This window comes from Pelodiscus sinensis, chromosome 7 (genome assembly GCF_049634645.1).
Source record: "Pelodiscus sinensis isolate JC-2024 chromosome 7, ASM4963464v1, whole genome shotgun sequence".
Classification (NCBI taxonomy): Eukaryota; Metazoa; Chordata; order Testudines; family Trionychidae; genus Pelodiscus; species Pelodiscus sinensis.
In genome coordinates, this window is record NC_134717.1 from 66,684,063 (window position 1) to 66,702,672 (window position 18,610).

The 18,610-nt window shown below is 42.0% G+C and overlaps 2 protein-coding genes across 7 annotated transcripts in view; one reads left to right on the forward strand and one right to left on the reverse strand.

The window, feature by feature from the left end:
- The window catches only part of MFSD6 (major facilitator superfamily domain containing 6), a 98,419-nt gene extending 94,000 nt beyond the window's left edge, over positions 1-4,419 (forward strand). For both annotated transcript variants that reach the window (XM_075934178.1, XM_006113315.4), the window contains exon 7: positions 384-4,419. In XM_075934178.1, the coding sequence (XP_075790293.1) occupies positions 384-551 (168 nt within the window). In that variant the 3' untranslated portion in view covers positions 552-4,419. The remainder of the gene's footprint in view (positions 1-383) is intronic.
- NEMP2 (nuclear envelope integral membrane protein 2) overlaps positions 2,497-18,610 on the reverse strand; it is a 37,200-nt gene continuing 21,086 nt past the window's right edge. For 2 of the 5 annotated variants that reach the window (XM_075934181.1, XM_025179877.2), the window contains exons 7-9: positions 17,930-18,155; positions 13,633-13,809; positions 7,080-10,253 (exon numbers count right to left, since the gene is read on the reverse strand). In XM_075934181.1, the coding sequence (XP_075790296.1) occupies positions 10,016-10,253; positions 13,633-13,809; positions 17,930-18,155 (641 nt within the window). In that variant the 3' untranslated portion in view covers positions 7,080-10,015. Of the gene's footprint in view, positions 2,630-7,079; positions 10,254-13,632; positions 13,810-17,929; positions 18,156-18,610 lie in introns of those variants that run through there. The other 3 variants (XM_075934179.1, XM_075934180.1, XR_012905366.1) reach the window with 3 other exon arrangements.

Here is an 18,610-nt window from a genome sequence, read left to right on the forward strand (position 1 = left end):
AAATAGCTTACTTAGAAAAAAAATATTACGGAAATATGGGTGGATTTGCAGAAGGGAGCATGAAGTATGTTTCAGCAAACTCTATGCAGTCATAGAGATTGTCTGCATAGAGTACAAGTCTAGTTTTTTGTCTTAAAACATAGCTAGTTTGTTTTTTGCATGCTTCTTGTGGAAGTGCAGTTAGGAAAAGAGATGGAAGGTAAGTTGTTTTCTACTTGTTACTAATGTTATCTGCTTCTTATTGCTTTCCTGATTTATATTCACTTGCTGTATTGCATGCATTCAGTGTAAGAATACTTCTCGAATTGTCTGAATGTATTTCCTTTAGGAATAATGCAATGCGAGTAAACACTTATATTTGCATGTGCTTTCTCTCTTTTTAGAAAGCCAGTGAGAATCAAAATGCTCCAGAAGCCAGCCCAGCAGAACAGCCCCCAAATTTGAGAAACACTGAGGAATCTAAAGATGGTTCAACACCTACAACGGTGACTCTCAACTCCCAAAATGACCCAGAGCCCCCTAGTGCTGGATCAGTTTCTCTTGGTCAGTAATACTCAGCCTGCTGCTGCAGGGCACTAAGATGAGTTTATCTTATCAAATCCACTGCATGGAATCCTGCTTCTCTGCTAGGAAATGGTGGCACAAGAGCTCAACAGAGCCTTTCTTCTTCAGTGAGTAGGAACTACAGGTGCTCAGCACATCTTGGAATCAAACAAAACTTAATGCAGCACAAGCTTTTAAGTATTTAAGACCATTTATATGACAATATGCAGTTAGAAGGTGCAGGGGAAGGTAAAGGTCTGGAAGGCCTTGCAGAGGAAATGGGACTGAATCTCACTGCCTTATACATTCTTAGTTGGTTTGCTAAAATTTGGTCTCATGTTATGAGATTCTTTGCAATTTATAGAAAAAGGGGAGCTTGTATTGAAAAACTTGTAATTTGAAGAAAAAACACTCAGTCATTTGATACAGTTTTCCCCATTTGATTAATTAATTCAAATTTAATTTTTCCCACAGAGAAACTACACTGGAGAAAACACTACTTTTTTAGGAGAAAAATTGCATTTTCCTGAAAAAGTTAAATACACATAATTAAGAGATACTAGACAAAGTAAATCTATAAATGAAGGCACGCCTTGTTTTTTGCAAAGTCTTTGTCTTATAAATCTTGAATACCTTCAGCAAGAATGTTTGTTTTTATTATGTGGTGATGGATTAAGTGACGCAGAGTGGAATCTTTGAATAGTAACATTGCCTTTAATGCTCTTCCGAGAGGTGGTAGGTTTAGTTTGGCAAGGCATAAAGTTTTTGAAAAAGGCATTTGAGAGAGAACCAAATGGAAGTGAGATTAAATAATCTCAGTAAGTTTACAGCCCTTCATTAAAAAGGGTGGGTGGGTGGGTGTGTGTGTGTGTGTGTGTGTGTGTGTGTGTGAGAGAGAGAGATAGTGCCCAAGACCAGAGACCTTGATCAAAATTGGGCAGTTTGAGATTTCCAGTAGACACTATTTTTTTTAATTTAATCATATTAAATAGTGTTCAATTGCGTGTTCCTACTGTGGTTATGTATAGAAGATAGTAAAAGTGTGAAGTGCCTGGAGAAGGGATTGCCTATAAATAATAATGATTGGGAGTTTGGGGGTAGGATGAGAATACTGTTAATAGAATGGCCAAATTTCAGTAAGCAAAAACCCTCTGAAAAAAGAAGCATGATTTAAATGACCAAATGTTATAAGACTTGTTTTATATAATGTGAGACACTGGAAGATTGGGAGTTCTATCTAGTCACTCTTTTCAGTGTTAGCTATAGCCATCCCATTTGGTTGGTTCATAACACAGATTGCTACTGAGAGGAAAACTTGGGTTCCAGGTTGAAATCAATGGGAAAGCATGGGGCGTAAGCCAGAACCGTGTTTGGCCCAGCATCTAACATCAATGAACAGATCCTGAAAGGAACTAAGCCATTGAAGTGACTAGGTGCTCAGCATGTCTTGGAATCGGACACATGTCTAGCACGGTTCCTGGCAGAAGGTGCATTCTGCGTCACTCAACTTCAGTGTACTGCCTGTGACATGATACTGCTGGGTGCAAGGGAGGAAGAGGAGAATGATGGTTTACAGTAAAGTGCTGGGTGGAAATTCCAGACGCTTTGATCCCCAGTTGGATGAACTAAGGGCCCCCCCCCCACTCCTGCGATCCCCACACATGCATTAGCAACAAGGCCTGTGGGGCTGAGGAAGAATGGACACATTGGTACCTGGGACCAGCATGGTAGAGAATTCAAATAAATGTTAATAACTAGTTACTAGTAACGTTTTGCACTTGAATTTAAATGTACTGTACTGTAAATTCTCATGACTCATTGAAGTGTCCTTTACAATCAGAAATGTATTTATTGTATGTTTGTATAATGTTTTGGGAATGGAGAACTGAACCAGGTGACAAGCTAAAGGCATTAAATCTTCTCAGCTAAGCGAAAACATTTGTACAGAGACTTTCTGCAATATGGTGTTACTTCAGCTTCTATTGAACAGTACCTGTGTCACGAGATAAAGATCTTGCGTATTGCGTTTACACTTCCAAACTGTTTCTTTGAAATGCTTGGTCTCTTGGAACTGTACATTCATTCCCTGTTGCAAAATGAACATGTACACATGGGTTTTGATATTTGTGAAAATTGTAAAATTGCAGTAAGAAAAAATATAAAATATATATAATGTGTTTAAAAGAGCTTGTCTGGACTTTTTATTAAATTTCCCATTTTGTATAATCATATACTGGCCACATACATGATGATAATCTGAGTTAAAACATCAATCCTAAGCAGCTTTGACATGATTCTCCCATGAAAATTTTTGTGTTGCCTTAATATAGATGGGGTGAAAGGCAAAGCAATGTTTCAAATCAAAATGTGTTCAGGAGGTAGAGCAGAATGTAGAAGCAAATCTCCAAGTCTCATGCTAATGAAAAGCTGTAAGGGATCAATGCATCCCAAACAGCTTGGCCTAAATGTATGAGTGTGGTTTGAGTTGTGCAAATTCTTCTCATTGCAGGCCAAGAGATCAAGTAAACAGTGGACTCAGCAGCCACTTGCAACCACATTTTTTCATACCTTGCTGAATATGTGTATCCTGGCTGCTTAAATGGGTTTATTGGGGCTACTTTCAAAGTCTGGTTCTAGTCTTCTTAACTGCTAATTCCTAACTAAATGAATATATTTGCACCAATGTGTCCAGTAGCAGTGTTTGTTGGCACAATGAAGTTTATCTCAGCAGAACAAATTTAATGTTTTTCCTATGACTGCTTAATTGTGGCGGGACATGGGGGAGCAGTAAAAGGAGGAGGCACTGGGAATCTATAAATCTTCTGTACTCATAAAGGGGAAACCTCATACAAACTCCTCTAACAGAAGCTGGGACTGGATAGTAGCGGATGGATCACGCTCTTGCTTGTTCTGTTTATTCCCTCTGAAACACCTGGCATTGGCTACTGTGGGAAAACAAGACAGTAGGCTAAATGAAACATTGGTCTGACCCAGTAAGTCCCTACTATTGAAGAAGAGGGACATATCTTACAATTACCACATTGTGGTTCTGCTAAGGTTTGACTCTTCTGTGGGCGTGGAGAGGGCTGGGAACATTTCACACTATGCAAACACTCTTCTGGAAGCAGGTGGGAGATGAAGAAACACCTCTTTGAAGCAGCTTGGGTAATGCAGGAGAATTGGACCTTTTAGATGTGTTGTGAGAGAAGACCAAAGGATCTCAATCTCCTTCTAAGGGACAGGCACATCCACCTATCTGTCTGATCTTTCTGATGTGCACTGTTTTCAAATGGGTATGTAAATAACTAAATAGTTAACTGGTTAAAGATAAAATGATACCATTTTAACAAGTTAACCATTGGCAGGCAGGTGGCTGGCAGCCAGAGTCTGGTTCTTGCCCACCCTCCTGGGCTGTGTAAGAAGTGCCAAGTCCTGCCTGATGGCCCAGTGCAGCCAGGTCTGGGATCCCACCTGCCCAGGCCTGCCCTTCTTTGGCATGACCAGGGTCCTCCCTGGCCATCCATGATGCTCCGGCATGGCCAGGCCCAGGGTCCCGCCTGGATGGCTGGGCCACTCCAGTGGGTCTTTGGGAGGCCAGTGCAGGCACAGTCCTGCCTGCCTCTCCCACCTGGCTGATGGGACTCCAATGAGTTACCTGGTAAGCATTCTGATAAGCCTAATGCTTACCCGGTAACAGATTAACCTGTTAACCTTTTACATCCCTATTTTCAGAAAGCGCTTAAAATGAACCAAGCAAATGTTGCTAGCTGAAAAATATTTTTATTTACAAACTTGACACAGCATAGTTTGTCGAATGCACTGTACATTAAATTCAAGTATGTATCCAAAACCTGAAGTTGGGGAGGGGGGGAGGGGCTGGTGGAAATGAAGCAGAAGATAGAACAGAGTACAAGCCTTTAAGGGAGGAAGGTGAAAGCACAAGAGATCTGGCTTCTGCTGCCAGCTATCACAAAAACTTACTGTGTGACCTTGGGATGTTGTCACTTCAAACACTCTGTTTCAGTGTCCCTTTTAAATGGGAAATAGTAATAGAGATGTAGCCATGTTAGTCTGGTCTTGCTGAAACAAAAGACAGGACTATGCAGCACTTTAAAGACTAACAAGATGGTTTATTAGGTGATGAACTTTCGTGGGCCAGACCCACTTCCTCAGATCAAATTGTGGAAGAAAATTGGCATGACCATATATACCAAAGGGATACAATAAAAAAAAAAAGTGAACACATCTAAAATCTGATTTGTCAATTTTATAACAGGGTGAGGGGGGGAGGTTAGTGTCTATGAGTTTAGGGGTGATAATTGGGGAAGCAACTTTGTAATGGGTAAGGTAGTTACATCCTCACCCCCCCCCTCTGTTCTAAAATCTGATTTGTCAATTTTGTGTGTTCACTTTTTTTTTAATTGTATCCCTTTGGTATATATGGTCGTGCCAATTTTCTTCCACAATTTGATCTGAGAAAGTGGCTCTGGCCCACGAAAGTTCATCACCTAATAAACCATCTTGTTAATCTTTAAAGTGCCGCATAGTCCTGTCTTTCCTTTTAAATGGGGATAGTACTGACTTCTCTCACAGCAGTGCCATGAGGATAAATTTGGTAATTTCTAAAGTACTCAACAACTGTGTGTGTAGTCATAAGTATCTAGATAAACATTCATAAATCCACACATTCATGATCTTAGCAATATTTGAAGGCTTTAAAGGTTTGTTTTAATGTTCTTTTTGAGCTAATTATTAAAGCATTCATGTGTATCTCAGGATGCAGTTGGTCTTCTATCCAGGAGAAGGTGTTTGAAGCAGCTATGCTACTTGATCATCAACTGAAAGTATTGAGAAAACAGGTAAAGTGCAGGAAAAATGCAACTGTATTGATTTGTGTGGGTTGTTTTTTCAGTGAGTAATAGCGAGCTATGTGATTCTACCATTCTGCAGGTTCAGGCAGTCTCTGCACATTGCCTTGTGGCTCTAACACCCAGAGGGGAGCTCTCACACTAACAAAACATCGATAACCTCCCCAATAACACCATCCTTGCCACCATGGATGTAGAAGCACTATACACCAACATCCCACATGAAGACGGATTACAAGCTATTAGAAACACTATCCCAGAGGACACCACTGCCAACCTGATAGCAGACCTATGTAACTTCGTTCTCACCCACAATTATTTCCAGTTTGAGAACAACTTATACCTCCAGATCAGCGGCACAGCCATGGGTACATGCATGGCCCCACAGTATGCTAATATCTTTATGGCTGACCTAGAACAATGTTTCCTCAACTCCCGTCCCCTTTTACCCCTTCTCTACTTATGCTACATCGATGACATCTTTATGATCTGGACGTAAGGCCAAGAAACACTGGAGACATTCCACAGAGATTTCAACAACCTACACCCCACCATTAACCTCAGCCTGGAACATTCCACATGAGAGATCCATTTCCTGGACACCACAGTACAAATCAACAATGGAAAATTAGACACCACCCTCTACAGAAAACCCACCGACTCATACAGTTACCTACATGCTTCCAGCTCCCATCCAGCACACACCATACGATCCATCATCTATAGCCAAGCCCTTCGGTACAACCGCATCTGCTCTAATCCCACTGACAGAGACCAGAAACTTCAGGATCTCTACCAAGCATTTATAAACCTCAACTACCCACCCAGAGAAATAAAAAAGCAAATTGAAAGAGCCAAACGAATACCTAGAAACCATCTACTACAAGACAGACCCAAGAAAACCAACAATAGAACACCACTTGTCATCACCTACAGCTCCCAACTTAAACCTGTCCAACACATTATCAATAAATTACAGCCTATACTGGAACAGGACACTAAACTCCAAGAAGCTCCGGGAGACAGACCCATAGTCTCCTATAGACAACCACCTAACCTCAAGATGATTCTTACCAACAACCACAGGACATACCACACTAATACCAACCCTGGCACTTTCCCTTGCAACAAACCCCGTTGCCAGCTTTGTCCACATATTCACTCTGCTGACACCATTATTGGGCCTAACCAAGTGAGTTATAAGATCAAGAATACATATTCCTGCGCCTCCAGAAATATAATCTATGCTATCATGTGCCGAAAGTGTCCGTCTGCTATGTACATTGGACAAACGTCTCAGACACTTCGCCAAAGAATCAATGTCCACAAAACAGACATTAGACAGGATCACAAAGAAAAAACAGTTTCTTGCCATTTCAACCAGAAAGGACACTGTCTCAATGACCTACTCACCTGCATCCTACTTCAGAAGACATTCAAATCTGCACTTGAAAGAGAATCCTCTGAACTGGCATTCATGCTAAAATTCGACACTCTCCGCGGGGGGCTGAACAAAGACTCCAGCTATCTTACCCATTACAAAGATAGCTTCCCCAATTATCACCTCTAATACTATTAACTCAGACATCTTCCCTTCCCCACCTCTAATATCATTAACTCACAGGCATTCACCTTCCTTCCCTCCCCCCCCCCCCCCCCGCATCCCTCTTCTGTTCTGAAATGTGATTTGTCCTTTTCATATGTGTTCATTTTTTTTTTAATTGTATCCTTTGGTATATATGGCTGTGACTATTTTCTTCCACTATTTGATCTGAGGAAGTGGGTCTGGCCCATGAAAGCTCATCATCTAATAAACCATCTTGTTAGTCTTTAAAGTGCTACATAGTCCTGTATTTTGTTTCAGCTACACCAGACTAACACGGCTACATTTCTAACAAAACTAAGTTCTCTCTTACCAAGTCTTCAGGACAGGACTACTGTAATTCAACTAATCCACCAGTAAGGTCCTTATCTCAGAATGTGCTTCAGCTCTCCAACTTAAATCTATGAACAAAGCCTCGAATTAAGCTCCAGCAGAGGGGCCAATCTGAGAGAAAATAGCGAACACCTGCTGTTGTTTGCACAGTTCTTCCTTCTCTCTTGCTTAGTTTTTCTGTTTATACAGCCCATCCTTAGGGTAGAGCAAGGTCTCTGATTATACTCCAGGCTGTCCCTTAAAGGGATATTACCTCCTTCACAATTATACTATTCTCGTGTGGGACATCATCACCAATCTATTCGCTGTTTTGTTTCAGAAAGCCCAAGAAGGTTGCATAGATTTGGACAAAACATGTCCCTTAAATTTCTTGATTGTGATTCTTCAGCTAATTGTCCACTATGGTTGACAATCATTTACTTGCTTTAGTATAGTGCAGAGAACCTGAAATGTGTCCATATTATGTTGCCTTTCCTTGATTGCCCAGATACTCATGAACCTTTTATGGTTTTAGTTATAACAATACATTTCAAGTACTTAACTTCCACAGTACAGGTGTGACATAAGCCTCTGCCAGCCATGTAAGGCCATTGTACCAACAGGGAGATCCACTCCTCTGCAAGGCAGCTAAGGACCTTGGGCTTTTATCCACCTCTCCCATGGTTCTGACCATTGTTTTGTGGGTGGCTATGAATCTGAGTCCCCCCTCTGTGTTGTACTGATGACAATTAGATTCTAGGTCAGTAGAGCCCTCTGGCTGCTAACATACTCCTGGTCCCTATTTGATTTATCAACTTGAGATGCAGGGCTCATCTTCTCTCACATGCCCGCTGTATGACTATAGGATGCACTTGTCTACCTGAATGAAAGAGGTGATGTGATGGTGTTTAATAAGTGGTAGGCTTCTCTTTATTGTAAAATGGAAACATTCCCATTTTAAAACTTTAATTTAAACTCTAGAGCATCCTGGAATCCCCCTCTAATTTTCTCTTGGAAGTGCTGGCAGAAAGGCAAGCTCTGATGATGTTTTGGTATAAGAAGGCCCCCATGTGTAATATGTATTTTAAGCTGTTTCTTTTATGGCACTGTTTTATGTGATTTGGATCCCACCCTGTTCCCTGGAGACTAGCAACTGGAGAATCTCCAGCAAAGGTGAACTTGCCCTTTGGGTACATTGCTGAGTCAGCCTGGCTTCAAACTCAGCACGGCCTGCTCTGCAGAGCGACATGTTTTTGAAATAAGCGGGGGAGAGGGGGGTGCATGTTGGAATGGGACAGTTTCTGGAAGGCATTTGGGGGAGGAATGATGACCCTCACTCACCTATGAGGAGATAGTGGGGTTAATGGGAAGCAGAGTGTATGTGAAAAGTGAGGGGACATGGACACAATCTGAAGGACAATAGCTAGGGACATCCTATTTGTAAGAATCTTCTATTCTTGTATGACAGTTGATTATAATTATTTTCTTGCCATGACTAGATCCCCACCTCCTGAGAGAAATTCTGGAGAAGGACAAGGAGGAGGAGCTCTCTACCACTTCCTCCCTGCCTGTGGTCCTGGGGGTAAGGCCCACTGTGAAACTTGGCTGATTCCCAGGGCACTTATGGGTGCTCTGAACCACTCAGCTCCAGCTTCTCCCTAGCCGATCTTACTCCAGGTATCCGCACCGAAGAGAAGTCTTTGGAGCATCTAATACAGCCCCAGGCTCTGGAGCCTTCACTGGACACATTTGTAGGGATGGAATAGTGAGTGTTTGTGCTTTTGCCTTGGGACTTTTGTTAGGGGGGAAGATTGAGGCTGAAAGGAAGAGTAAGAATATGCTTGAGAAAACACATGTCCCTCTGTAATTCCCAGAGAGGGAGACATTTGGAGGGGGGAGCTGAAGAACTGGGTCAGGTTGAGGGCTCTTGGCATTAGGGGGTGATAGTAAAGAGGGCAAATATGGGTAGGAGAGGGAACAAAGATGGTGGTGGATAAGTGTGAGACTTGGCTACACACTCTGCTTCCCATTAACTCCATTATCTTCTCGCAAAAGAGTGTGGCTCTGAAGGAGAGAGTGAGGAACTTAAAACTGATGTAGCAGATGAGATGAACCCAGGGGAGGTATCAGACCATATCAGAGTAGTAAGCAAGGCAGGTGCCTTATGAAGCACTTGCCTTATACAGCTACAAGAGTTTCTAAAACATTTTATCTCCATGCAGGTCTGCCCAAAAAAGTATGAAAACATAACTGGACGATTAGCCTCTTAGAAAAGGAGTTCAAATGAATGTATTAGCAGATAGAACACTTAGTAAAAGTGGTATCATTAATGACTTCCTCTCCATCTGGTATTCCCAGGACTGAGAGGGCACAGAGAGAACAGACCTCTAGAGAGGAAGTACGTTCAGGGCAGTTGAGGCACAGAGGTGGGGCAAGTTTGCATTGCAGCTGCTTGGTACCTGCCGTAAATACACAGATGAGGTAAAAAATAGCAATTACATGAATGTATCATTGACTTAAAAAACCCAGTAACTTACTACTACTTTCAGCAGCGAAGCAGGAATACATTCTTCAAAGAATCTTTGTTGCCCTCTGCAGCCAAGTTAGAAGTAGGGCTCTGAGAGAGTAGATAGCCTTCTTTTCCAACTTGATTTCATTTTCTTACCTTACAAGAAATTTTCCATATGGTTCAAAATAATCCAATACTGTTGGAATGTGAAACATTTTCACTTTCGTTTTGTTCCTGCATTTCATCATCTTCATAATTTTCCTCCTGAATGGTATTGGCTAATGGGTACTGCACTGGCTCTATCTCTGTGCTAAAGAGTTGCTGTTCCAAGAAGGAACCTCCAATGCCATATTGCTCATCGTATGCGCTCACTTCTGCAGGTGACACGTGGGGAGATCCCAAAACAAAGTTTGCAAATCTGTCAGATTTAAAAAGAGAAAAGGATCAGGCAGGAAGAAAACCAAATACCTGCAAATGTACAGAATCCTGTTATTGAACCTGACTTGAGGCAGAGACCTGCACGTTTCAGTTATGCCTACAGACAGCATTCGAAGCAGGAATCATGCCCCTGTGGCATGCTGGAATTAAGCCTGAACTAAGGATTTACACATACAAGAGGGTAAATCAAAGGGCAGCAACCAATACTGAACTTTGTCACCTCAATTAGCAGTTTTCTTTCATCATCCCTCTTTCAAATGTTTCTAGTCTTTTCTTCATGCTTTAATTAATTTTGGTTCCTTAGTGGTTGAATAAGCAGTAGGATATAGCAACTGGGCCAGGCATAACTTAACTTCTTGCTCCTGTAGACCTAACTAGGTCACCTGCCTTTTCTCAGATTCTGTTTCTCCACTGGCAAAGTGAGGCTAATAATACTTTTCTCCCAAGAATGTTATGAAGAGTCATTAAAGTTTGTGGAGTACTTGAGAGGTAAAGGGCTACAGGGTTTATCTGAATTCACTCGATTCCTGACACAAACAAGTTCAAGAGTTCAATAAGCAGGAGTTCCTGCATTACAGCATCACTTGCATCCAGGCCTTGTGGATACTGCAGCAGTTCCCTGAGCTCTGAGAGAGGCTGCAATTTCTTCAGCAGTTCCAGGTAAACTCTAAAATGAGGATTCACAGAATACAGAGAAACCTTTGTTATCCAGCACTATGTTAACCAGAAAACTTTAACCAACATTGCCCCCAGCCACAATACTGTCACATCTTCATGCACACAGGCCTGGCTTGGTTTACCATGATTGGCTTAACAATTTTTTATTTAAGAAGTACTAATCACCTTTAACTCAAAATAGAAATGTGAGATCAACTACCTCACACTACAAAATTAGCAATATTAAAAACTTGAGTTTTACTATTATTGTCCATTGGTTTTTTTTCCTAGGTTGATGGGACCCTCAGATAACCAGAATTTTTAGATAACCGGAATGCCCTAATCCCCGAGTGTGCTGGATAACACAGGTTTTACTGTACAATGAAAACAAATAGTACAGTAATATTCTGTGTACTGTTTGAGAGCTTATATTCCAGTTATTTGATAACGGCACGTGCGTTTTAACATGCTCCTATTCTTGCTATGACAAAGGGCAGCTGGGCTACAGAAGTCAGAGGCTGATTCTGGAGTTTATTCAAAAGTGGGGATCATTTGATGCTTTTTGGTGCCTGGATGATATTAATGGTGGTAAGAGGCTATAAGAAAAGCATATTAGTGAAACAGCTCTGTTACACTGATCACCAGTTAAATGGTTAATATTCATATCACTGTCATTAGGTTTCAGAGCTAAAATTTCACTGAGATGACAGGGGCTGTTCATTCTTCTTGCAAATGTACTGCAGACTTAGGCAGACAGCATTGCTTTGGTTTCATTTGGTAGGTTTTCTTTGTTGCCATAAGCGAAACAATATAATTATTCTTTAATGAAAGCATAGACACAGTCAACTTAACAATCAGACTTCTGCCAAAGTCTTATTTTTTTTAACAGACTAGTGTTAAAAATATTTCCTGAGAATAACTAAAAGTGACTGGAGAAAAAAATAACTCTTCTCAGTTTGTTTGTGCATTTCGCAGTGTGAGCATTTAGCAGTTTAGTTTTCCCTCTGGTTGATCTGAATTTTAACACTAACAGGAAAGACAGATATTTTCGAAACCTGAAACCTGCCTACAGGAAGTGTCATGGGAGGCCAGGTGCAGCCCAAAATGCCTTTGAACTCAGGTTTGGTAACATTCCAAAGCTGATGGCGCTTTAAATTCTGTAGCACGCTTGAGGGGTGAGGGCAAGTTCTGTGGCTGCATAGTACATGGCACCCTGCTGCTAAGACTTCAAGGTTCTAATTTTGGTTTTCAGGGGAAGCACGTTGGAATTCTAATGAGCCTTATGTCCCTAACTCCTCTTGCTGACAGCCCTCTCCTGCTTCACATCCTACCATCATTCTTTTTGTTCACCTGAAGTGTCTCTGAACTGCTCCAGTCTCTCCATCCTCTCTGATTCCCAGAGGCAGAGGATGCTATTTCCACAGTACTCTGAGTCCTACTTCAAGGCATGTCTATGCTAAGGCTGTATTAGGTTGACTTGTAGCCACTGCAGCAATTACTGTGGTGGTCCATGTCCCCCCAACCCTCCTTTGGTTTGTGGTACACATCTTCACCAGGAGTACTTCCACCGACCTGCGAGGGGTGGTGTGAAGAGCCTGATGTCTCAGCTCTGTTTACTGCTCCCCACCAGCTCCCTTCCCCCTCGCCCTCCTCCAGTCCCTGCCTCCCACTAGGAGCCCAACTGCCCCCAGTACCAGCTACCTACCCTCCACTGGGAGCCTGGTGACCTCCCCTCCCCACAGCTCCCACTCTTGGCTCTTTGCTCCCTGCTGGGAGTGGGGCGGCTACTCAGGCTCTCTGTGGGGATCTGAAGACCAGACAGCAGCTAGGCTCCTAGCCACAAGCCTGGAGAATGACAGCCAACAGCCAGTGCAAGTAATGCAATGTCTACTCTACACGGACAGTGTGTGTCCCTAACTACTCTGACATAAGCCCTACTGTGCCTCTCCTGGAGGTGGACTTATATCAGTGTAGTAGGGCACTTACGTTGGTGGGAGCAAGGCTGTGCTGTGCACACTGACACAGATCAACCTAACTGTGTCATGTAGCCCAGTGCTAAGCCTATGGGAAAAGAGACATTGGCTGACGCTCCCAACAATGGGTTTATGTTTGGTAAAGCAGAACCGTTTGATTCTATGACCATATCCTGCCTGCCTTTGGGATGAGATCTTCACTCCCACTCTACCCCTTTACACTGTGGACAAGACTGAGATACAGTGCAGAAGGGCCCTAAGGGCTCCACACCCAGTCAGAGATGAGTCCCACCAAAACAGGCACTTTGGGATCAGCCATGTGGCTTCTTTCTGAGGACCTCTTTGCAAGCCCCAATGTAGAAGGCATACAGGAGCGGGAATGGGAGGATCCTATCAGAGACAGGGCTACAGGCATCACTGCAGAAAATTCTAGGCTACCATAACTTTAGAGAGGCTCCCAGGTCTGTCTAAATTAGCTCAGAGTATTCTGCAGCCTCAGAGCAGTCCAGGACCAGGAGAGCACAGAGGTTCCTTCAAGCCCCTTTAGCCCTCTAGCTAGCAAGATCTGTACCTCTGGACACCAACAGGACTACTCATATGAACAGTTACTTGTTTGAGTCTTGGCAGGATCGGGCCTATATGTTAAGCTGCTTTAAGAAGTATTTGGCTTTTCTATGTAACAGTGCCTTTAAAATGCATTCAGTTTTAAGAGATGAGAGTCTTTCTTACTTTTTAGGGAACTGGAGTTTGGACACAGCTAACCATGATGAGAAATCTGGACTCCTGCAGAATGAGCGTAGCTCCTCCAAGGCTTTCATAGTCTCTGTTTCCCCCTGCTCCCTGTACTCCTCTTCAGTAAGAAGCCGAAACACCAGCTTTTTGGATTTAAAAAAATTCCTGATTTTTCTAAAACAAAAAGAAACACAATTAATATTGTGCATGTAATTCTCAGATTACAAATACTGTACACTGCTTCCATGTCACTATGATGACTTCTTTCTTTCTGGACATCTACTATAAAAGGAACATCATGCCTTCGCATGAGAGAGAGAGACAAATAGATATTTTAAAGTCCCCCAGAATTAACCTAGTTTTCATTCTCAGGGTCTATGTATATTTGGACCTCATTTGGGTTGGGTCCAAATCACATACATTAGTGGAAAATCTCAATGACTTTCAAACAGGCTTTGGATCAGGTTCTTTATAGATACACACAAACCTATGGAAACTGATACATGGATATTTATCTAGCCATTTGCAGGTGCAATAGGGATTTGTGCATACAAAATAGGCACACAGGGATGATGGCGCTGAAAATTAAGCCCAATGTGTGCTGAGAACTTTGCAGCTCAGCAAGGTTCTTAAAAATCTGTTGCAAATTGTTCATGTTGTTTACTCTTTATATATATTTCTCTCTCTCTCTAATATATGTATATATACACACTCACACACACATCTCTATATAGATATATAAAAATCTTGCCTTAAAAATTATACAGCTGAATAGTTTGAGGGCAAAATATTTATAATCTGAGGTAGCTGTTATGATGTATAGTAATTTATAACATACTTAGCTATCACTTAGACAGTGTACTGTGTTCTGTTCTTTTCTATTGACTGCTTTCAATTTTTGTTGTTGTGGTAACTTTGGAGTTCAGAGCAACAAGGGGTTTATGCCCAAGAAAAGAGTTGAAACTCCACATATATGTACCTGCAGTAGCCATATCTCTTCCCTGGAGAAAACAGAGAAGGGATTGAGGCTCTTGTTTGTTACAGTTTGTGTGATAAGGGTCAAAACCTGATGCCCCTGAAATTAATGATAAAGCTCCCAGAGGGTTCAATGGGAACAGGTTCTAGAGCAGGGTTGGGGAACTTCAGGCCTGGGGACCCAGGCTCAGGGGCCCCTCCCAGCATTAGGTGGCCTGTGCTGGCACTCCAACCCCCTGATGCCCTACCATGGGGCTGGAAGCACAAAATCTACGAGGCTGGGCCCCCCCTAGGCTCTGGTATACAAGGGGAATGTGGGAAATGTCTTTCTCCTCAGTTGGGGGCTACCTGAGTGAGAAGTTTTTTGTTTTGTTTTGGCTTCTCGCTTGTGTGAAGCCCTAAACTGATTTTTCAGTGTGTCAGCGGCCCCCGACCTGAAAAAGGTTCTCCACCCATTCTAGAGCTTACTAGGGGATCAGATTATCAGCAGTACGTACAGATACCTACTAAACTGAATTGAGCATTTTGCTTCCTCTGTAATCATTTTTATCAAAGCCTCAAGGTTTGGGTTTGTTCTGCAGAATTAAGTAACAAATAACTTTAAAATGTGCTGTTTATAAAACCAATCAAAAACTTCCTTTCTGAGAGATTTTTCCTGTTCTACTGTATGTGCTCATCACTCTCTTGGCTCTGCAGCAGCAGACAAATCAAAAACTGAAATCATGCCAGCAATCAGTATTGAAACAAAGACACTTTAACTTGTCAGAATACCTACTTATTTATCAGGTCAATTTCATGGTCATGAGATTTTTTTAAAGTTATTTTCATGATTTCAGTTATTTAAATCTGAAATTTCACAGTGTTGTAATTTTAGGGGTCATGATCCAAAAGGGAGCTGGAAGGGTTCCAAAGTTATTGAGAGGAGAGAGTTTTGGTACTTCTGGTGGTGTCACTGCCTTCAGCTTTGGGCAGCTGAAAAATGGTGGCTTCTGGCTGGGAGCCCAACTTCGAAGCCACAACTGCCACCAGAAGCAGCAGAGAAATAAAAATGGCCTGATACAGAATTGCAACCAGTACTTCTGTGCTGTGTCTAGCAGGGTGCTACCTTCAGCTCCCAGGCTACAGGACCTGAAGAAAGGTCCGAGGCTACTAAGGCTGCACAGAGGCAGCCAGGCTAGGCAAAGGCAGCAGGTTCACATACCTTTGCCAATGATGAGTGGCCATTTCAGACTGCAGTTTTCCTCATGGCAGAGGCTAGATGAAAAGTGGCAGTGGGTCACTGAGGCAAGGTGGGTATAGGGGTATTGGGGGTTCCCTGGGAGGGGAGGACTCCAGAGAGCAGATATTGATAAACACACACCCCCAAAAGGGGGCTGAGAGAAACTGGAATGGGCACTGTCAGATGACGCTGTGGTCTGGGAGCAACACAGGTCCAGAATATAGTGTGTGGAGTGAGGACATGGGGAGACACCAGCCAGAGGGAGGCGCCTGTGAGCTAAAAGTTAATTCCCAGGGCTACTGGCAGGAGGTCTGCCCCGTGACAGGAGGTCAAAGGAATATTAAAATGATTTTTTAAAACTGAGTGGTGTTAAAGTCCCTGTGGTTTGTGGTAAAGCAAACTTCAGCCTTTGACTAACAGCTCCATAATTCAATGTAAAAGAAAGACAGTGGGACTGCCTTTAGAATAATCATTTGTGTGTTACTATTGATTTGATACAACATACAGTAGACTTCCGATAATCCGGAACCTATGGGACCTAGGTGGTGCCGGATTATCAAATATGCCGGACTATCAGAAGGTACTATAAGATGGTTATATATATACTGTATACATTATATACTGTATATGAAGTGTTCTTAACCCTTTTTATTGTACATACTGTATACAGTATACTGTAATGTTTTAGGTTTTTTAAGCCTTTTTTACCCTTTTTGTTCAGTTCAGCAGCTGCCACTGTTACCTTGTGACTAATTTTTTGCTGAAGCTTACTCACTAGGCTCTTGCCATTTTGATGCCGGACTATCAGGAGTGCCGGACTATTGGAGTTTTACTGTATTTTAAATGCCCAGGTCGATAGCAAACAGAAGCTTGTTCCCATGTGGTTACACAGCATATACTGGACAACCAAAATCAGAATTTAAAAGCGTTACAAATGAAGGCCTCTATCTAGAAGTAGCTGCATATAGGTAGACCCCAGCTCCCAAAACAAGCAAACTCCCAATGACTTCAATAGGGACAGGATGAACAAATAACCTATAATTTTGTCAGAGTATCCTATCCTAATGTCCATATCCCATGTCATCTAGTGATATCTATTTTGTTACAAAGGTATCTGCAGGTACTTTTTGTTAAAAATCAAAGTCCTGCAGTTCTATGAAACCATGATGTTGTCCCTGCAGTCTAACCAGTCAACTGAATTAAAAGCTATCATTTACCCCATACTACAGAAAAGCTGCTCTTGTTGCATTTATGAAATTTGTAATCACAGTTCTCTGTGCAGCAAAATCCATGCTTAAAACTCCTGCACTGAGAATTATTACATTCTTATGTATCCAGCCTTGTCTCTAATGTAAGTTTATGTAAGAATATGTACTAGGATTAGTAAATGGCACATAATTGTCATTTTATGTGGGTTTTATTATTAACCTCTTACTAGAAGATTTACCTGGTGTTGCTCAGGTCCTTAACTTAAATGTTTTGTTTTTCTTCATTTAAATCATTGTTCTGGGGTTGGAGTGGGAATGAGGGGTTCACTATATTGGTTGCTTTGAGGAGAGAGGAATACCCCAGCCCTCTCTCATTGCAGCAGCTTGTAGCAAGGTCACAAGTGCCACTCTATGGCCACTGCAGCTCCAATGGGCACAACCAGGGGAGAAGTGTGTGTCCCCTGGCTGGAGGACAGACACACACATAAACAGGCAAACTTTCTGAAATATATAGTAGATAGCTGTCCTTTCTCCACCTCTACTGGCCCAATGGGGTTATAGCTGTCCTGGTCCCCATCTCTGGCCCTTTGGTCTCCCCCCTGTGGTCATTCTGGAGTACAATTTCCTCCTACCAGAACCCACCCTTGCTAATTTGTAATAAACAATCAAATTTCCGTCACACCCCATTGTCCTGGCAAAACCAAATCCTGGTCCTGCTTTAAGTTTGGAGAAGATGAAGCTGTATACCAAATTTGGTGGTCCTAGCTTTTACTGTTTAGGAAGAGTTCTTGAACAAATGGTCTCACAAATGGACAGATGCACATTTCTAAAATAAATAAATAGATAGATGATGATGATACATGACTTGTATGTTTAGAAAATGGATACCAACCTGCCCACAAAACAGACCATGCCAAGGGGATAGCATAGGCCTTTTGAACAGAGGATGATAGCTATGATTGCATATGCCACCTGGGGGTTGGTGACCCCAAAATAAATCAAGATAAAGGCTATTAATTGTAATGTCCATGTCAAGAGGGTTATGCTTCGCTCATGAGTTAGTGGTCCATGCTTGTAACAAACCACAAAGCTCGTACATCCAACAGTCAGAAAATACCCTGTAAAAGCAGAAAAAAATGCCATGTATAGAATGACACAAAGGATGTACGTTAACTTTAATGGTAGACTGATTGCTTAAAACTGTCGCACAGTAAAGCCTACTGCTGCTTTTTGTGCTGTCTACTATGTATTTTAGGAACATGAAGGGCCTTATATTTAAAATATATAAGCAAAAAAAGCATATGCAGGAGCACTAGGCTTGCACATGTAACTACACTAACTGCATATGTAAACTGTGTATCTGCATGTGCCGCTAGCAAGTTAAAGGCATAACTAGATAACTGGTACCCAAATATCCTGTGTACATTTGTTTAGAGTTAAATCATAACTTAAAATGCTTATGCAAGGCAGTAGGCATTAGAAAACACTAATAGCAATAAGATTACATTTCGGTATTTAATTGTCATTAGAATGATCAGGTTAATTTATCTGTATGTGCAATTTCAACAATGGT